A 21,782-nucleotide genomic window follows, 5' to 3' on the forward strand; every position below is an offset into this window, starting at 1 on the left:
ATTTTGCTCTAAATCACTCTCATTATGATGTTTTCCACAGTGTCCCACTGCATCTGCATTCAGATCATCTTCAGAATATGCTCCATGGGAAGAAGGCTTTCTGTCATAAATGAAAAACAAAATTTCTACTGAGAAAGGCTCAAATAGCAGACCTGTGGACAGTCTGGACAGATAGACAGTGAAATTTAACTGATGACTGCTGTAGATGCCAGAAGTGCTCTGCACCACTGCCAGTGTCATCTCTTTACACTAGGATCAAGTAGGCTGGACTTTTCAGATACATATGAACTTGCAGAATGTCAGCTGGGATTTACAGCTCCAGGGAGCTGAAACTCAAAAGTAGAAATACTGACTCTGTGGTACAGATGACTGCCATATGCAGAGGAAAAGGATTTGCAAAGTTCACCGGGTCAGCACAGTCAGATTAGTTGGACATTCCTCAAGAGCTATTTAATAGGTGCATTAATACTGGATTATCAATGTAAGTGCAGTGATCACTTCCAATCTCTGTGGAAATTTCATGGACTCTGGCAAGGTGAAGTTGCATTCACAAGGATCCATGCAAATAACTGGTAGAGGAACACGGAAACTGCCAATCTAGGTCAGAGCTAACATCCATTTATTGCACTGTTGTCTGTGGCCAGCATAAAGCACTGCTATGGGCAGATCCAGGGTAAACTGCTTCTCTGCTGTTGGGACTCATCCCTGTCTTCTACTGTCTAAGACCTGGTTTAACAGGTAAAGCACGATGTATTCTCTCTTTTGATACTAAATATAACTGTGGTGTTGTATGGCATATATGTGTGTCTGTGTATGCACACAAAATATCTGATTAAGTATCGAGAGCTTTCTCAACTCCAACCAGCTGTACAATGGCCATAAAGTTCAGTGACAAATTGGCCACCATTGCCTTAAATATCTTTCTGTACTTGTGCTATGTCACAGAAACAGCAAAAGCTTGTGATAGTCCTACTTCATGCCTTTGATTATGGTAAATAGCATCATACAGTATGCATTTATGCACAGAGGGCATAGTCTCATAGCCCTTGCTGTTCATCTCCTTCCTGAAGAAAACACAAGCAGTGCTTTTGACATTACATTATTCCCATGCTTTTTAGGAGCTCTGTTGCTTTTCTATGCACTCCCTTCAAATCTGCAAATCTATTTTATGAGATGGAATGACAGATAGTCTTCACATTAGTCCAAAAAAAGCTGTAACTTTTTACACATTTCCAAAGGGCATTATTTCTTCTGTTTTGTTCCTCATCCCAGTCCTTGCATACACCAGTCTCTTTCCTTTTTTGCAGACAGCTACTGTATGAGCACAGTTGACTGCAATGACTCTTTTTGTAAAGACGCTACTGAAATATTTTATTTAGCCATATGATGTTCTGTGAGCCTGGGCAGTGGCCAAGAGAACCAAGGAAAATGTAAGCAGTGACAGAAGGCTTACAAGTCAAGCCACTGGCATCAGCTCTGTGGGATAGTTTCAACCTCCAGTGCTGGACCTCCAATAGACCTGTGAAAGATCATATTACACAAGCTCAATTTGAACAGGTTTCAAGACACAGTATTTCTCAAGACTACACTCATGCTGCAAGCTTGATTTAAAGAAGGGCTTCCTCATTTCCTACCTTTCCTCTCTGGATATCTTTCAGGCAGAAAATAGACGAGATATTAAAAATAATGTATGTTGGAAACCCAAATGCTGGAGAGTACTGCTATTGTGTGCTTTGCTGTTCTTTGAAGAAGAGTCCAGTTTGGTTTCGCAGGTTACTAGAACTGTGACTTCTTTCCTACTTCTGTATTCCCTGCCAAAGGCTCCCTTTACATTTCCTTTAGCTCTAATGGCCTGTACCATTTAAGAGCCTAGGTTATATAATCACCAAATGTGAATTGGTGAAATGTTTATTTTTTCTTGCTGTGTCCTTAACTACATCAGTGTCAGCATGGGACATTGGAACAGAGTGGAAAATCTCAGCTGAAGTCCTGGCAGTCAGGAATCCACCTTGGACACCTGCCCTTCGCCAGGCTGTAGTGTAGTCAGGAAAAGAGCTATGGAAAGCTGGACAGGGTCCAGGGATGTAAAGGAAAATGCTGTTCCCCTAATGACCAGAAAAGTGAGACTCAGTGCTTCATGCAAATAAGTCTTAGATAAAGGTCATAAGGTCCCAATTAGCCAGTGTTCAAAGAATGACAGACTTCCCAGCTGTACCTTGAGGCAATAGCAAATGAGTCCTCCTTTCATTATGAAAGAAAGCAGAAGGTGGAAGACACTATTCAGCCTCTCCATCTTCCTTCAGCAAAACACAGTAATTGGTAATGCTAGTAATGATAACTGGACATTACCTGTAACCTCCAGGGCTTAATGAAGAAGAAAATCTCTCTGACATTTGGAAGAGCATCCAAATCCCAGTGCTGAAGTGGGTGCAGTTGTACAGAACCATATCTGATAATGCATTGCAGGTACAGGGAAGGGGATAGGAGAGCAGGAACAAGAGCGGTCACCATTATACAGGAGCATTCCTCAGTGCTACTGACTTTGACAAAACTGTCTTTGCTGCTGTGAAAAATGTTTCAAAGACTGCTTGATAACCACTTGAAGAGACAGAAGATAAAATAAAGTAAAATTAATTTAAAGTTGGGGTGGTGGCAAGTACTTGTAAAAACCTCTTTGATGTTCTTAAAAGCTTGGGGCACACATTGATTTGTAAATGACACAAGCCTCTAACAAGGAGGTGTGAATGCAAGCTTGTGTGGACTAAGTCCATAATGGTCTAGTTTTCACATTGATATGGGACTCCATTCCCCCACTGAGTGTGGGTTTAGAAAAAAAAAGAGTATATATTCCAGTTTAGACATCCTGTGTTACCTATTCTGCTTATGCAAGGCTGGAATTTCACCTGTGATTTCAGCCTCAGTGTCACAGACAGTTCAGAATAACCTCTGATCACTGGTGCTGAAACAAGGAATATGTCAGAGGAGACCAAACCCTGGGATTGGGTTTGACCCCCTTCAGAAATATTTGTGAGTTGAAGGAATGTGTCTTAATCTTAAATCTGCTCACAAATGATCTCTGTGTTTGTCCCCCTGGAAGGCACTCAGGGCAATCTTGCAGCATTGGTCCTCTGCTTTCCCTTGCTGCCAGAAGAGGTAGAAATTCCCCACATTCCCCCCTACATGGGATCTGATCAGAGCGCTGCTACAGTTCATAGGAGCAGCAGTTCTGTCTGGCCCTTTGTCTGCATTCACAGTCCATTACTCAACAGGTACACCAGGGATCCAGGTGGTGAAAGGAGGTAACTTCTTTATTGCCAAACAGCGAGGAGGCATGAGTGTCATCTTGATCTTGCAACTCTGTTCAAACACTGCAAAGAGGTTTGGCACCTGCCTTTAAGCCTATCTCTGAGGTTGCAGATGTGTTTCCACAAAGCCATCCCAGCACTGTTGCCAAGCCTTTGTTGGGAGACGTAGCAGTGTGGCCAGGCCTGGTGCCTGTTTGGACTAAGCTTGACCTCTTGTCCATGGGACATCCTCTCCCAAACACAGCTGAGGCCCACCAAGAAGGCACAGGGAGGAAATGCTCAGCACTGCTGCTGAGCAGCAGACTTTGGTCTCCAGAGACACTAACCCAGCACTGTTCACTGCACTCAATAAAGAGACAGAAAATGAGAAAGAAAATGGTTTTTTGTGCCTCAAGATAGAAACCTTTTACATTGCTGAAGCCAAATGACTACCAGAAAGATGGATGGAGTCACTGATTTTTACATCAGGGAAGAAGAAGAAAATTCCAGATGCTCCTAACTGATGTAGCATGCAACTACTTCTTGGCCTCATTTCTAGCAAAACACATTGACATGGTTCTGCCAAACAGAAGAGATAAGCCTGATCACAGTTCAAACCACAACTGTGCAGGGTTTCTGAGTCCTGATAGATTGGATTTTTTCTGTGATAATCTTTTTTTTCATTAAAGCACCCTTTAATTATTCAAACCCAAACATATTATATACCATTACTAGGAATTATGGGATTTTTAGAATGAAGTGGTAAGAAAATCTTTGCCTGCTCTTAGAGTAGCTAGCAAGTGAGGGTCAGGTCCTCCCTGAATGGGGCAGGAGCCTTATGCTAGAAAGCTGAAATCCACTGAGCTTTGCAAGCGAGCCATTGGGCTGCTGGACACATTTTCCCCTGATCCCTCCTGCTGGAGCTTTTCCACTTTGTATAAATTATTTATTGGTTGCTGGAGCCAGGATGTGGCATTTGGTCTCCCCTATTCCAGATGAGTGCCCTCACCACTGGTCTACAGAGTCAATGTTTTCCTCTGGCCCAATAAATATTTAATGGTTTATGGAAGTGGAACAGCTCCAGCAGGAGAGGAAGAGTAAGAGAGACGTGTTCATTCACATGGATACCTCACAACATTGCTCTGTGACCAGCAGGCAAGACCCGAGCCAAGGACCTTTATAGCAAATAAAATCAGCAGGAGTAGACAATAAGAGCACAAAATGGTGGGGTGCCACTTCCTATGCCTCAGTGCAATTTCAGAGCAATGTCAGAGCAGCTCAGGCCTGATGAGTTCATGCCTCATATCAGGCCCTCTCCTTGTGACCACTGTTGTCCAAATTATGGTCCTTAGCCAAGATTATGTGCTGCTCCACCCTGGCCAAAAACGTGCAAACTCTGCACGTGGAAGCTGTGGTAAGTGGCAGCTTCCATGGACCTGTGCAGATCCAGGCGTCATGGCAGACTTTGGCTGCACACGGGATGGTGGAGGAGCAGCTACTGCTTGGTCCCACAGCTGAGTCAGGGCCAAGGAAAATGTCCTTTGATGAGGAAAAGAAGCCTTGTCACTGCAGACTAGCTCAGCAAAGGGCTGTCTTAGCCCCCTGTAAGGGTGTTTTTCCACCATAGTGGACAGTACTGGGGAGCTGTACAACCCAGACATTCCTGCTGCTCCAGAGAGGTGGTGCATCCTGGCTATGGCGCAGCTGGCTGTGCACAGGGCATGGGGATGCCTGGCTGTGCCCCTAGGTGGTTTCCCCAGCACTTGCAGCTGTCCCACCAAGTGCCCTCATGTCATGGCTGAATTCATTATCTGCCTGATGGAATTGTGATTGTGAAAAGCCAATTAAACCGAGATGGCTACTGTGGGACAGCTGCACCGGTTCGCTTGGCTCAGCACTCAGAGAGTTCAGAGACTCAACAGCCCCTCTCCAACTGGGAGAAACAGCTCTCAAAACTGGTCAAAAATAAAACAGAGCTTGCCAAATTTGAATTAAAATCAGAATTACTGATGCAAACTGCTGCCACCTTCACAGAGAAGACTGGTGCTGGCAATAAGAGCACTCACGAGATTTTTTCCAGGCAATTCCTCCCTTCCTTCCAGCTATACAGCTAGGCTCTTTGAAAATGGCCAGTGCCAGGCTCAGGGCTGCCCTACACCACCTTTTCTGTGGAGCTGACCACTTACTGGGCAAGCATTACACACCTGTGTTCACAGATTTCTTGGGGCAGAAGGAGTGACTACACAGCCCAACCCCTTGCCTTAAGTCAAACCAGGAGGAGCTGGCCTTTATATAATCTGGGGAAAGTGCCAGCTGCCTACCCAGTTTTGCAGGACAGGCACTGTGACTTCTGATCTTTCCATCATCAGGAAAGCAGCTGTTAAGCAGTCCCAGACAAGGGATTTCAAGAAGAGGGGAGAATTGCTCTGCACCACAAATGCCGCTCTGATGTCTCAAAATGGGGTTTTTCCCACAAGTGTTTGCAGTTCAAAATGCCTCTTCCTATGTCTGGGCTCTCAAGCCTCCTCGTGATGAAATGAAAAGCAAAGGCTCCCAGGAGTTTCCCTGGGTACAGCATGAAGCCTAAACTGCCTTTTGGAGAGCAGTGCCTGTGTATTATCCTGCACAAAACACATTGGGATTCTATGGGTGTGCACCAGCCGTGAGTTTGAGAAATACTAGTAATTTCTTTGATGCAAAGAACTGGTGGTGTTGATGTTGCAGCTGCTGGGGACAGTTATCAAGAAGATGGCTGTGGAAAGCCTGACAACAGGCATTTAATAATTTTAGCATCCAATTTGCAGAGCCTTGGTGTATGATGATGGACAGAAACAAACTAATGATCTCTAAATGAAATTTCTCCTTCATTTAAACTCGAAATGGGAGGATGGCAAAGGGAAGAAAAAGAGACATTTTATATCCTCCCCTTGATTGTAATTCCCTGCCTTCAGCTAGATCAATATCATTTCTGCTGGAGATGGAGGCTGCCTCTGGTTTCCATGGCAATGTGGTTGTTGGAGGCTTGCAGGCTCCATGAATCCCCAATTTATCAGTCTTCTAGGCTTTAATAATGGAGACCAGCAGTCAGGCAGCTTATGAATGGCACATGTCTTTTGGGCTGGGGGAAGGGAGGCGGGAGCATGGTTTGTAGTAAGGGCTGCAGCAATTTGTTTTCCTGCCACCGACAGCTGAAGGGGGAGGAGTATGAGGGGAGGAGCAGCACATTAATTCTGGATGCACTGAAGGAATTTCTAGACCATTTTGCCGCAATTACAGAAGATTTCCTCCTTTAGTTTCTTTTCCCTAGCCAGTTTTGCTGGGGAAGGGGAGGAGAAGAGCTTCACAGTCAGTCCTGTGTGAGGAGGTGGGAGCTGTAGATGGAGAACCCAAAGGCTCTAATGCTCCACACGTTTCCTTCCTCTTCTTAACCCTCTTTATTTCAAGATCAGCAGTGCAAGAATGCCAGCAGTCTGCCACAGTTTCAGGTTCATTTTTATCCCCTTACTCATCCTGCCACCATTGCCAGGCTTCTCAGCAGAGCTGTGAGATGGGCTGAGATGGGACCTCTGAGGACCTGATCTGTCTGTCAAACTTCTGTCACTTGCTGTGCTATTCTCTGTGCATCTGCTTGGCCTCTCCAAATTCAAACCTCCATCCCCAAAGGGCTGTAAGCTTCATTCCCTGAATTAATTACTTTGCTAGGAATATCCTGGCTGTAGAAAAATCTATCTGTCACTTCAATAAAGTTCAATTGGCCTATATCTATTCAGGGTATTTCCATTTCTTCTTATCTTTCTTCTGATTTCTCCCCTATAATCTCATAGGGCAGTTGTTCTAAAGAAGCTAAAGAATAAATGGATGTGTCTCAGAAAGACCTTATTCCTCTGTCCCCTCACATGCACTCTCTTTCTAAACCATCCTCCAGAACTTAAACCAGCAAAGGAGAAAAGATGGGTGACACAAAAAAATGCTGTTGCATGAGATAGGTACATCCTGTTTTTCCAATACATATGCCAAGAGCAGCTGTCAACTGTTACATTCCACAGCTGGAAGGAAGTTAAAACCTCTATATTCAAGCTCTTTGAATCATAAGGTATTTAAAGAGTACCCTTTCTGGTCTGCAGGATCTATGTGAGATCAACAGCGGCAGGGGAGAAGAGGAGTAAAGAACAATTTATGGGTAATTTTTTCTAAGGTTTTCCTCAGGTGAAGTAATGAATGCAGGAGATAGAGGGGCTGGTACCTCAGAACCACTCCTGGAGGGAGCCCTTCTGGTTCATCAGGACAGCTGAGCACCTGATTGTTCATCAGATCAACTCTGATCCCAGCTGATGGCTGGGGACACCCTGCACAAGTCACTTCCCATTTCTCCCCTTCAAGCTCCCTGGCTGTGAAGACCATGGAACCTTGGTGGAGGTCTGTTGAGGTCACAACACCTCTGAGATCACAGCACCTTTGATGCAGTTTGGTAGGAGGCCACTCAATGCCAATATAAAGTATCTGCCTCTAAGGCATCTCATCCTGAAAGAGCTCTTTTACCTTGCCTTTGGCCACTGTTCTACACAGCCTCCCACCTGCCCACCACTTTCTGGTGTGACAGAGCATCCCCACAGAAGCACTGTGACAGATGACACTGCTGCCAGGTGGAGCACTTTGTCCTCTCTGCATCTGCCTTTGCTTGAAGTGTGACAGTGGCCAAGGCACTGGCCTTGCTAAAGGAGATCTTGCTGTCTGAAAACCTAACTACTCTGGTAGGGCTTCTTCCAGTTGTAGCTGATCAAAATTGCCCAGTTTTGGGTACAGTAGGAAGGGAGTTCGGGACAAAAGTGCTGGTGATAGGCAGTGATAAATGAACAGTCAGCAGTAGGCATGTATTTTTTCTCAGCTTCCATGTCTGGCTGCATCCATGGATGTGGGAAAGAAACAGCAGTGGAAAAAAGAGAGAAGCTTCTTTCCCGTTCTCCAAGATGGAAGAATATTTGCAAATGTAGTTCTAACAGGGTTAACACCTCACATCCTCCTTTTTCTCTCCCCACCCTCTTCCTCCATCACTCCCATTTCTCTGGAGACCTCAATGCTCCCTTCCCTCAGCCGAAGTTGGGGAGTTTCCTCGGCAACCCAGCAGCTGGTGTCTAGACACTGTGAAAGATGCTTTGCAATGGAGCTGTGAGCCTGACTCCCCTCAACACCCCCTCCCCACTGCTGCAAACCCTGAGCAGCTCTCCCACCATTCCCTCCCTTTCCCTCTACTGCACACATGGATGCCAGTGCAGGCTTGGATTTCCATGGTGGTGCTGGAGGGGGGAAGGCATGGGGTGGGATGAGAAGGAAATCCCTAAGCCACTGGCTCTTCACCCTGACAAAGTGCAAGGGCAGCTGGGGTGACAGAACTGTGTCTGGCTGTCCTCTGAGGATTTAGCAGGATCAGAAAAAGAGGCAGATATCCAAGCTTGGACCAAAGTTACCAGCTTATGGGACTTGCAGAAGTTGTAGTTTTTTGGGTTTTTTCCTCACTGCTAGGGCAACTGAACAATTCTTATATGGTTCTGGAAAAAGATGGGGTGGTGCAGGAATAGGAGGCCCAAGCTACCATGTATTGGGGCCATATCAGCATTATTGTTTCAGCCTTAACAGGCTGATTTGCTTGCTCCTTTCCAGTAATTATTAGGTGACTTCCCTGGACCTCCTGCCTGCTACTTGCACTGGGGTCATTCTTCCCCACCAGCTTGTTGCAGGGTGTGCCAAGGGTTTGCAGATCTCCCAGGTGCCATGTGCTCACCAGTCCCGCCAGGGCTGCAAGAGTCGGTACCGTGGGTCTGTCTCTACTGAGTGAGGGATTCACCAGGGATTTGGGAGAAGTCATACAAGTCACTACCCTGGACCGGACACAGCTACTTCTGTGAAATACCCGATTCCTTCATTTCTTGGTGTTCAGCTGGGACAGCATAAGTCTACCAGTTTTCAGAAGCAGTAAGTCTGGAGGGTGAAGGATTTTAGCTCTGCATGATGCATAATAGGGCTGACTGCAATGGGCTAACATGGATCAGAAAGAGAACTGTGTAACCAACAGCTCTGAACCTGAAGTGTGTCTTGTTTCAGCAGTCTCAGACCTACCATCGTCTGCCTGGAATAGACTTCTGGCTGGCTAGAAGGACAGATGGATTGGGACAGATGAATCAAGCTGTGAAGCCTGGATCCAAATCTGGATCCAAATGTCATTAAAACTAGGAGATGCTCAGGGCAGGGATTTTAAATGAGGCTTTCCAGTGCTCCTTATCCTTAAAAAAAAAAAAATAAAAATTAAGTAGAGTCATCTCTAGGTCATGTGAGATCTGCATATAACAGGACAGGAAAGCCCAGACTAATATTCGGAAGCAGAGTGACGACCGGATGAGGAACAGGTTTTCAGTTCCATTGCTGCCCAAGCTGTAGCTGGCAAAGAACAGAGAAAGGAGGAAGCACGACAAATGCTAGAGAGAGCAGCGTCTGAGTAGATTTGGGCAGTTCTTCAGCGTGAATGCACAGGAGAGCTCTAGCTGCACAATCAATATCAGCAATAATTATGCAAACACTGAGAAAGCAGCAAAAGCAAAATCTCTGCATCTATATTAGAATCCCAGAGTGTTGTGCAATTTCTCATCTCTTGGCATTGGCTGTGGTAATTGAAAGATCTGCAGTGGAATAGAGACAAAAAGAAAAACAAAACCCAAGCCACCAGTCACAAAAGAAAAGATCATCAGAGAGGTTGCTGCTGCTGTGGTCATAAGCTGATGTCTGCTCTGATTTAATTAATCTTGGCAAGTCAGACGGGAGCTGGGCAGGTCCCAAGAGACAGTGTTTTACCCGGAAATCCACTCAACCTAATTTCACTAATGTAGGGCAGTGGAGAGACTTGGAGGGGAGCCTGCACGCTCAGCCATTAGAGCACAGCGTCGGCAGAGGCAGCTGGAGGCACCACCATCCAGCCGGGCTGCTGCCTTCGTGCCTGCCTCAGCTCCACAGCAGCCAGGGCTGCGCATGTTCCAGGCGTTTGCTCCCCCAGCAGGGCTCGCAGACACGACTCTCACCCTTTCCAGGAAATAAGTGGAGTGCTGAGGAGCAGGAGCTCTTTAAGACCCTATTGCAGCGAGGCTCCATATCTCACTGCCATGTTGTTACTCTTCCATGGTGTTTCCCAGCAGGTGCCAGTTGGAGGTGTAGGTATAAAGCCTCCCTTTGACACAGGCCCTTCAGCTGGGAAACACACATCAGCCTCTCCCACCGTGCAGCTCTACCCTTAAACAATTCTGGAGTGATGGCTTAAGGTTTGTCCAAGGCTGCCCAAAGGGTTTCTCAACTTGACTGCACTGTCCAGAGAGCTAAATGGAAGTGAGAACAGTGGCAGCTCAGTTCACAGATGCCTGTCTCTTTGGCAAAATTATCTTATGCTATAAGATGATCTGGACTGCAGAAAAGATTGAAATAAAAAGGCAAACTAAAATCTTAGAGCTAGAAGAGTGGGACCACAGGACTGGAGTAACCACAAACAGTGCAAGTGGTGACTGGTGTGCGTTAAAAGAACCATAAGGGTGGTCATTGCAAGCACAAACTAGGTTGGTCTTGTTGTTAGTTTGAGGTGATTTTTTTTTTAGCTTTCTGACCTAGCCATTCTTGCTTTTCCCTTCAGGACTGAATTTGGTTTTGCCCCCCCCCCCCCCCCCCCCCCCCCCCAAGTTGGGGGTTTTTTTGCTTTATATTACGTTTCCCTCTCCCCTCCTCATTTACTCTATCGTTTTCTGAGTTTGGATCTTTCTTTTTGCTTTGTAGCTGGAGTGCTGTAGAACAAATGTGAATGTCTCCACCTTGGCTTGCTGCAGGTGTAGATATTCCCAGGCTGCAATTTGTCCTACAGTAGGCCTCCAAATAAGACAGGTTAAGAGACTCTTAGACATGTCCTATTTATTTCCACTAATTAGGAAGGAAGGAGAGGATGAGAAGATCAGCTGCAGATATCTCTCTGTAGGTATCTGAAGTTAGGTAAGATGTCCATCCACTCTGACTTCAGCTTTCTCATTTCATGATGTCACCACGTGCACACTGATGCTGCCCCAGTCCAGGCCCACCTGAAGAAAGAGCTCATTGCTTCCTGCTTATTCTGTCCCTTGCAAGTGGACACAGGGGGCTCTGATTGTGCAGGCAGGAGGAGATCCCACAGTGCTGGCATGTTCAGAAGGGAGGCAGCTTTAGACAGGTAGAAGTTTGGCTACCCAGGATGAAATGCTTTTGTTCCTCAAGCAGGGAATGGCCTGAATTCTCAACCACTTTTTTGTCACCTTTGCAACAAAGTACAAAGTGAATGAAAAACGCCCAAACTCTGCAGTTCTGGCTGTATAATGGTATTTGTCCTCTGCAAACCCAAAGGTATGATATCCCAGAGTTAAAAAAATGGAAAATCAAGACTAGTACTGGGTAAAAAGCAGTGTAAGAGATAGTCTCTCTGATGTATGGAATTCCCAGGACAGTTTTCTGCTAATCTCCCTGGGGATACCCTGCCCTCCTTTGCTGGGACACTGAAAACAAGGCTGGAGAAAGCCCAGAAAACATGCTGCAGAAATAGCCTGCATCAGACAAACTGGTGAGTCAGATAAAATGCCTCACCTTTTCTCATGAATCAGAAGCTGCTCTTTACTGGCCCTGATGTCACTGGGGTTGTGGTGCATTGCCCCCACTGCGCAGAGTGGATCCTCTTCTTTTTACTGCTGTGGTTTAGCAGTGCCACTGCTTGACTTTTTTTCTTTCTTTTTTTTTTTTTTTTTTTTTTTTGAGCTGAATTCTTTTTTCCTTCATGATACTGCTTCTTGGTACAGTTCATTACTACATAATAACACCAGGTTGCTTCTTTTCCCTCATCCCAAAGATCAATGAAGTGCTGGTAAAGCTGCTAGGAAATAAGACATAGCTTAGCAGAGTGTAGCAGTACACAGAGTCTTTCCCCTTAAAGCTTTTCAAGAGAAAAGACGGAGAGTGATTCACTGAATTTTATGTGAGAATTCTTATTCAAAAAGCTAGCGTTCTTGTTTATACTTGGAATATGCACAGTCCAGCATTTGAGTTGTATGATCCCTCTCTGTTGACTTGAATATGTGATGAAGTGACCTTAAATTGTTCCTGCTGCTCCATAATCCTTGTTAGTCCAGTCTATTTCATCCATGGCAGAAATCAGTGCAGTCTCTGGCCTTCTTCAGCAGAGAGTCATCAGCCTGCCACTATCTGCTCCCCAGAGAACATTAATGGGGACAGTGAGGCACCTCTGTGCAGTTCCTCTGCCAGTCAGGGATCTCCAGGCGCCATGGGTACTCCTTGGAAATTAGATTTGCCACTGTGGTGAGTTAACAGGGAATAGAACATGGCAGAAAATTGTGTTTGAACTTGCCTGCTTATCCTAAGAGCAAGGGCAGCATGGGAACACTGGGAGCTAACCAACATCACTGCCAGCTCCTCCACATTAGGTGTGAGCAGATTTGCTGTCCATCCTTCCTGGAGTGCTGTCAAGAGCTCATCACTGTAGGAGCTGGACACCACTTTCAGCTGCTGATTAACCAGGGCGTGTGTGACTTGGTAGTGCAGCAGATGAGCAGGACTCCCAGTGTCTGTCTGTCCATCCCTGTGCTTGCTGTGTTATGTGCCTGTCTGTTGTGCTGTCCTGAGGGGGCTGTGAGACTGCTGGCTAAAATCTGTGCATATTTTTTGTTAGGAAGACCAAAAAGTTTTAAACACAATGAAAAACAGTGTCAGACTTGGGCTCCTGAAGCCACGTTATGTCTCTTTGTTGCTTTTTCACTCATTTCCATTTATGTGAGAAAACCCCAGAAATTCTGCCTTACTAGAATCTGTCAGAGCCATGTAAGAAATCAGACTTTGCTGCTGGCTAACAATAATCTTTTCACTCAAATTTAGGGGTAGATGGTTGCACACTGGGATTCTACTCTCAGCTTCGTAATTCAGTGTGTCTCCTGCTATGAGTGCCTTGAAGAGCAGCCTTAAAGGGACTCTCCTCCCTCCCAGTGATCAAGTCATTCAGGAAAATTAAAAAAGTAGGCCAAGCTTTGCCTCCCAATGATACTTGTTATGATCGTATTTTAATCAGTAGCCTATTTTGTCTCTGGTCTGTGGTGGTAGCTGTACCAGATATAGATGGAGTCCTTGAATAGCATCGTGCTTAGCTGTTCTGTATCAAGGGAAGGAAAGTCCACAGATGTTTTTGCTGACAGGGGGTTTGCAGATGCAGAGGCTGAGGCCGTGGGGGTGTTCCCACAGAAATTTTTCCTTCCAGAAAATCAGCAGTCAGAATTTACTAAGATTAAAAGGATTTGAAGGTCCAGAAGCAAAGCCTTTAATGAAGATGATTCAGAATGGTAAGTTGCACACAACTTAAAGGTGATTCATAAGGAAGTGGTGCTTAGGAACATGTTTAAAACCTAGGCTAAAAGAGCTGAGGGGAGGAGGGAAATAGGAATGTAGCACCTACTGCCAGAAGCAAATACAAGTCTGCCATCTGATGGCATCAAATGAACCAGGCCAAAATGCATGAATGGTGTCAGTAAGGAAATTTTCACATCCCAGTTAGCATTCTCCTGAAACATGGGTATGAGGATGCTACTCCTCACAAACTAAACACTGGCTACTGAACATCCTCATTGTTAGGCTGACAGGACAGGCCCTGGTGTGATTTTTTGTGTACACCAAGCAGCTTTGCATCAGACAGGCCCCAGACACAGCTACCCTGTTCGGGAGAAGAAGAGAGTTTAGCCATATGGACATAAGCTGGTGGTGCCAGTCAGCCTTAGGGCCAGGCAGCAGCCCCTGGCTCATTTTATTTGCTGGTACAATGTAGTTTGATAGCCCATCAGAGATGCCAGGAACTGTGCAGGGAACCCACAGGCTCTGAATGAGATGGGTACAGTATGTATGATCTGTCCCACATCACTCCCTCCTCCTTCAGTGCTTGTTTCTTTTCCCTGTTCCCTGTATCCCAAGTGTTTCTTTCCCCTGTTCTTCATCCCAAGTCTGGATTGCTGCTTGCTTGATCTCTCCATGGGCTCTGTATGTGTGGGACTGGGACCCAGTGAGGTAAAGGGAGAGATGGCAATGGAGCAGACCAGTTACTACAGTGCACTAAGGCCCTTGTGCATTATTGTCTTACAGCTCTGCAGACCTGGGTCCACCACCTTGTCCTGTAAAAAGCAATCCACACAGTACATGCACTGTTTCTGAAAGAGGCTGGGGACATGTTAGTGTACCCTGGTCAGAGCTGGGCAGGAGAAACTCCAAGACAATTAAATCTGTCCTGCTGCAATGAAGGAGGCATGGGCTAGATGAACCCAGGAGTGAGATCACTCCAGCTTGAGGGGCATTAATTTCATTTGCCTTGTTCCTACTGGCTGCCTCTGCCTTCTCCTGGGTTCTGATCCTCTGTCTAGTTCATTGGGGGACAGCTCCTAGCAGTAGTTTTAACTTCTCATGTGAATGGTTTGCCAGAACAAGGTGTCTCACTGACAGGCAGAGCTAGCTCCCAGTTATACTCAGTGATTCCCCCCAGGGCAACTTTGCTTTTGAAAGGAGAGACTAGAAAACTGGAGAGATGTGGTAGCCTCTGGATGAAGGCTCCCATTCTTGAAGGCTACAGACATTTCCCTAGATCTCTGTTCAGTGTGAGAGAAGTCTGAGTTACAGGGTATAAAATTTTTCCCTCTGGGTCTTGCAGGCTTCAGGTGTGCATAGTTTGTTCTTTGTGACTCTCTTTAAGTCTCTGGGAGTATCCATGTTGTAACTGGGGGACAGTGTTTGGTACAGTCAGTGGGTTCTGTAAAAGGGTGTGTGATCTAGCTGACAAGCCAGGAGTCTAGTCAGTGCCTCTAATGAAATGAACAGGAGTTGTCCGGGGCATCAGCAGTGAGCGAGGCAGCTCCTTCCAGTGGCACATGCTTTCTGGCTGAAGGGGTTTTGTGAGAGCTACATGTTTTCCTGCTGGGCTGAACCTCGGCATGTTCTTTTCATGCGGCAGAAATTCCAGGGACTCTGAGACCTGGGTGACTTTGGAGAGAGGGAAGCCTGAAGCCATGCAGTCCATCAGGCTGTGTGCACATGCAGGATGCTCTAGATCATGGCTGACTAACGCTGGACCATCTCTTTCCCCACTAGATGCTGTAGAAGAAACCAAACCTACTGAAAGTGCCCAGCAGGAAGAGGTGAAAGAAGAAGAGAGCAAGGCGGACCAAGAAAATGCCTGAACATTAAGAAATGACTCCCCACTGCCCCTCCCTCCCTCCCCCTATCCTCTATCCTTCCTTCCCACCCCAATCTCGATTTTCCCCCTTCCTGCTCGCATCTGTGAGCCTGTGTCTGTCCCTCTCCTATTACCACTTAAACCCTTTTTCTCTCTGTGTGGCAAACATTTAAAGAAAAAAAAAAAAGCAGGAAAAATCCCAGTCAAACAGTGTGGCTTAAACATTTCTTTGTTTCTTGGTGTTGTTATGGCAAGTTTTTGGTAATGATGATCCAATCATTTTGGGAAAATTCTTGCACTGTATCAGAGTTCTTTGACCTGGCGCGTGCGTGTGTCTGTCTGCCCACTGCGAGCGCTCGCTCTCTCTCTCTCTCTCTCCTCTCTCTCTTCTCCAAGTGTGTGTGTGTGCAATGTTACGTTCATCTGAGGAGTCCAGACTTACCCAGTGAGTTAAAAGAAAAGAAGGGGGAAAAAAAGGTTCTTTTCTTCCTTTTTCTATGTGATGGAATGAACGAAAGAAAAAGCAAACAAAAGACCAAACACAACAAACAAATGAACAAAAAAGAATACTAAACCCCAGTTTGTTTTAAGAACTAAAATAACAACTAGAAAATGTGCCAATTAGCGTAATGCTTGGCTCCAGGCTCCTTTTTCAAACTGAACAATAATTATAATAAATGAGAATAATTATCATTAATACTACCGTGTCGCATTTCTATGCTGCCGTACATCCTGCTAAACTGTGGTCTTTGGTGGGCCACTTCTTGCGTGGCCCAGCTGTGCTCCTTGGCCACAAGTCTCAGTGACTGACTGCTCTCCTTGGCACTGCTGAGGGGATTTTAAGGGGAGCAGGCTTGGATTTTGAGCGAGATGTTAGCACTTACTAACATAAATAATGAAAGCAGCAAGATCAGTTTTAGGAAAGATCATTGAAAGCATCCCTCTGGGAGACCTCCAGGCCCTGATTTGGGGAACTATGCTGACCTTGGAGGTATGAGCCTGTAGAGGGACGAGCTTTGATGTATGCCCAAGGTCGAACCCCTGCCAAGGGCTGTGAGGAGACAGGGTCCTAGGACCTCATCTTCTCACCACAGTAGGATGATGCTCATCCCATTGGGCTGGAGTTGAAGTCCTTGAGTAGCATAGTGTGACCCCCCAAAAGTGTTCTGTTTGACAAAATGAATCGGGCCAATTATTATTCAATATTTATTGAATAAATAGGCACATGGGCAGGACAAGGCCTGGTGGCCTAGGAGCCCGTTGGTGGCACTTTGAGAAATACCTCATTCCTGCTCCTGCTGAACCCAGGGTGTTTTCACCCAGCTCTAAGGAGGGCCAAGGCTTTCAGCTGTCATTTATGGCTATGGGCAGAGCCCCATCTCCTAAATCTCCGCCACTGCTTCCCACAGGTTGTGGGGCTGTCCCCTGGTGCCACCCGGCCTGTCCCAGTGGAACACTGACAGACACCAAATCCTGAGCTTGTGCAGCCTTCTGGGTCTGCTGCTGTCTTTATGAGCTGTGAGAGAAAACAGTTAAAATACATTTAGTAATATCTGGGCTTTCATAAAAGCTAATTACTGCTCTTTCACTGCCCTGATTTTTTAATGTGCTTTCCCAGCAGCTCCTGTATGGTTTCCTGGCCTCATTGGCAATGACAGCCAGAGTACCCTGCAGCATAGCTGTGTGATGCTGCAGGACCAGGATTAAATTGTCCTCACAGCAGGAAGACCAAAAGATGAGAATGCTGACAGCTCCAACGTCCTTTGGTGGCTGATGTTTCTTGGAGTGGCAGCCCCATGGCCTTCAGAGGGCTGGCTGGCACTCCTTGTCCTACTCCTTTGTTCTCCTCCATCTCTTTGTTGGAAATAGGGAGAAAAGATGAACAGTGTCTCCTCAGAAATGATCACTTTGAACGTAGACTGCTCGCTGGAAGTGCCATCAAAACACATCAGGATTCATTTTCATGTGCTTCCTGGTATTCTGTAGAAATAAGAGAGAGAGAGATAGGGAGGGTTTTTTTCTAAAGAGAGGGAAAGAGAGAGTGGGAGATAGATTGGACAAAGATTTTTAAAAACAGGGATTAGAGAGATGAGGGGAGAAAAGATTTTTGAGTGGATAGATGGATGATAGGGAGAGAGAGGGGAGTATAGCTAGAGAAAGAAAGATTAGAGTGCAAAAGATGAGAGAGAGACAGGAAGAAATTAGATAATATGGAGCAATAGATGATTGATAGAGATAGTGAAACGTAGATAGCTAAAGTAGATTAGACAGACTAAATAAGTAGAAAGATGGGCTGACTGACAGATAGGTATTGTGTCATACTTCATAAATGATATATATGCTAATATTCCCATGTCATGATGGGTGGTAAACCCTGAGACACCTTCCAGCCTGACCTCAATTCAGCAAATGTAGCGCAGACATCAGGCATTGCTTGGACCGTATGTCAGGTCTCACCAGCCGGCGCGTGCCTGCCACGGCAGCAGCAGGGTGTGGATGGTGTTGGGAGGGAGAGCTCTGAGGGACACGGGGCCGAGGCCCAGGGAGGAGAGGTGTACACTGTGTTTGCTGTTCGTAGCACACAAGGGGCCCAGCCCAGCACAGACACTGTAGACACCCTGTGTCTCTAGCACCAAGTTGAGAGAACTGAGGTTCAGCTCTCAGGATTTGTGGGAGAGGTGTTTGGGAGGAGGCAGGAAGGAGGGGCCATGTTTTTTGTTTGGCCTTATCTCCTGTCATGACCATTTTAAAAAGTTTTCTGTCTTGCCTGTTTCTGCAAAGACCATGTGGCTTCCCCACTCTTCTGATTTCAGACCCCAAAGTTTTCATCTTGCCTCCACTTTGCTATTACTACTTTTAACTTTATAAGGAAAAGAAAACCACTTCTCATGTCTTCCTGGACACAGGCCTTCCTCCCTCCTCAAAAAATGAAACAGCTTTCTCTCCCCAGGGACGTTTTACCTTTGTATGTCGCATGTTGCCTCCCCTTTGGCTGATGGTTGAGGCATCGAGCGTGTTTTGTCACCGTTTGTAAGAACACACTTTGCCATGTTGCTTAGAGAACAAAGGGTTGGGTTTTGTGTTTTGGTTTTTCCCCCCGCAAAGAGAACAGGATATGTGGTTACCAACTGCAAACCTAAATAATTTAAATACTAATTCCTCTCCCTTGGTTCCAGTTTAAAATTATTGGCTGTACCCAAGCACTCCCTATCTTTATTATTGTACCGTGTCCTGATCCTGCCAGAGAATCAGGGCAAAGAGAGCGTGAGAGAGAGCACAGAGACAAACTCTGCCTTGAGCAGGCAGTGGTTTAATGTGTAATACACAAGAGTTGTATAGGAAGCTGGGCTGTCTTCAGGGTACAGGAAGAGAGCAGAGAAAAGCATTTGGATTTCCTTGAGTTGCCTCTTCAGCTAGATTTTCAAAGGCTAAAAGGAAACACTATAAAGGATGCAGCATGGGACGGAAACTGGAAAGAGAACAAGGGTATTTGAGGAATGATTTTTCTAGCAAGACATCAAGTAAGCTGAAAGCAGAAGAAGCAGGAGGTCCCAGAAGTAAAGAGTGGGGCAGAGTCATCAGCAGAGTAGTTGAAGCTTTTCTACTACTCCTGCCATAACAACCTACAGGAATTCCCCAGGGAGTATATGTCTAATTCTCTCTCCCTGAAGAGGATATACGTTTGCCTGGAGGTGCCTGTGGTTGTTATTTTGTGTAAGAAAAGGGCAGGGCATGTCAGAGTGACTCACACTGGGAATATGGTGCCTGACCTCACCATGCAGTGCTGTGGAAGTTCAGAGTCCTAGAGGGGCTTTTTCCATGTCCCTGTCGTAAGATACACTAGTGACCCACAGCTATCCTGAATGCTCCTACCAGCTGTAGCTCTTGACATTTCACTACTATATTTCACTAGACTAAGCTTTGAAGAAGTGAAAAAAATTCCAACATAAACTCCCCACCAATGCAGTAGATTGTAAGCATGAACTTGGTCTGCTTTGCAATGCTTGTGCCATTCTGACTGTCTGTACTAATAGCAGATGAAACCCCACAACCCTTGCAATAGTTGCATCAGCCAGGGAGCTTTTCTGTGAATCACATTCCAAAGGGAGGGGAAGGGCATCCTGCTGAGATCCCTTCAGACCCAGTGTTTTCCAATCCTAAACCCTCATGCAGCCCCATGAGAGGCTTTAGCCAGAAGGAACTCACTTGTGGTGACCACATAAACAGCATTGCTTGAGAAACATGTTACTCTAGATGAAAGAAATAGCCATGACTGATGGAGAGGAATTTAGAAAAAAAGGAAAGAAGAAAAAAAGGAAGAGGGAATTCATACCAAACTCCCCACAGGAGTTATTTCTTTTTTTTCTGTGGTCTCCAAACAGCAAACTAGCACTTGTGAGTTTTCATACTGAAGGTCTGCTGTTTGTCATAGGTGTCTTAGGAGGCTGTGGTTGGCAGAGGTGGAAGGAAGGGTTTGAATGAATGTTTTTGTGGTTCTTCTTGGCTAAGAAGTCTGCTTGGTGGTCACCTGCAGCTCAGCGGCACCACAGGTGACGTTGGGGGTCCTCTTCCAGGCCTGTGCTCAGATTCCCTGCTTTTCTGCATTGCCACATTAGCACTTTCACTGGATATTTAGAGCACCTCAGGACTGGTTCTCCTCTCGCTCACACTGGGGTAACTCAGGTGTCGCTCCACTGGAAGCAGTGGTGTTAATCTAGTGTGAAAATAATGCGAGAGGAGGATTCAACTCCTCGGGGGGGGATTTTCCAGGTCCCCGAGGGGGAAAAAAAATCAATGGGAGTTACATGTTTAACTGCCACTTGTGCCTGTGAAAGTCTGCCCCTTATCTACCTATATGTATATAGGGTACAGTTTTCAGAATAACCTAAGTGACATGGGCACTTGAGAGCACACATTTCACTGGCTTTCAAAGAGATGCAAGTTCCTAAGGCCCAGATGCTGAAGGATGTCCAAACTCCTCTCTGCTGCGCATTTGGGGGTCTCAGGCCTGAAATTCTCCAGTAATTTCCCAAAATGGAACTGAAGATCATGAGTCATTTAGGTGGTCCTGAAAGCGCTACCCTCTATCCATTTTTCAGGGTGTTGATCTCAGGTCATGTGCGAGCCTGCATTCTTACCTACAATGCTTTATTACTACATTCTTCTGTTGAGCAATACTTGGAAGAAGAGGTGAAGGTCGAGATTTGCAGAACAGGCTAGTAACCCCAGTGGCTCACATCTGGAGTGCCCAACTTGAGAGACACCTCACTGGGGTCCAAGCCACAGGTCCCCTGTATGCTCTGAACATCAAGATTCATGTATTACACACCCAGAACCACTGGTCACTTCTAAAAAATCAGAAATCCCAGCCTGAGACCTAGACTACTCTCACGAAAGAAAATCCCAGGTGAACTGTTCACCCGATAGCTTGGTTTTTCTGCTCATGCCTGTTCCCAATAAATAAAACAAATCCCTGTGCATCACCTAAGCCCTATTTTGAGGAGTTCCACTGGCATACAGCTGAAGTAACACAGTAATAAATCGGGGCCTGAAGAAGGTGGCTACAGCCTAGAGAGTATCAAGAACTGTGACGTGTCTGGAAGCTAAAAAGAGCAGAACTTGACAATTAGAGCGGCCCATTTCCGATGCTCTTGTGTGAGGATCTGGAAAGAGTCTCTCACTCATTGTACTTGTGCATTATGAATGTGTCCATCTGCAGAGATCTAATGTACACATATGTCCTGAATATTGTCCTAAGGTTGCAAGCTTCAAAAATGAGCAGAAAACATTCCCGAGAAGTGAGAATAATACAGATGTCTGTATTTGAAAAATTGGTTCAAATAAAGTCTCTCACTTATAAATTCGTGTAGTTGTGTGCAATTATTTGCTCCTGGAACAGAAATTTCTCCCTTGTGTAGGACTTTGTTTTTTTTACAAAAAAATCTCATTTCATTCTCCCTTGACCTTCTCAGTCAAGTTTGACTACTGTGGAAAAATGCTTTCTACTTATTCTGTCTGGGTAAAAAGCTATGTTACATTGAAATGGTGAAGTAAAAGGCCATACAGGCCAGTATGCTTTTGAGACAGAATATCTAACTGGCCTAATGGATGATGTGGTCACCAAAGTCCTGGGTTTTTATATAACGTGACACAGACATCCCCACGCATGCTCTGACCCAAGAAAGGCCTGTGGCTGTCAGGGCATTGCTTGGAAACTGCCTGGAAAATGCTGA

The 21,782-nt window shown here is 45.8% G+C and overlaps 1 protein-coding gene across 1 annotated transcript in view; it reads left to right on the forward strand.

Annotated features, from left to right (window-relative positions):
• GAP43 (growth associated protein 43) overlaps positions 1-21,410 on the forward strand; it is a 57,304-nt gene extending 35,894 nt beyond the window's left edge. Inside the window, exon 3 of the mRNA XM_063148355.1 lies at positions 15,465-21,410. Coding sequence (XP_063004425.1) covers positions 15,465-15,553 — 89 coding nt within the window. The 3' untranslated portion in view covers positions 15,554-21,410. The remainder of the gene's footprint in view (positions 1-15,464) is intronic.
• Positions 21,411-21,782: the final 372 nt, after the last annotated feature.

The sequence above is a fragment of the Melospiza melodia genome, chromosome 2 (assembly GCF_035770615.1).
Source record: "Melospiza melodia melodia isolate bMelMel2 chromosome 2, bMelMel2.pri, whole genome shotgun sequence".
Lineage (NCBI taxonomy): Eukaryota > Metazoa > Chordata > Aves > Passeriformes > Passerellidae > Melospiza > Melospiza melodia.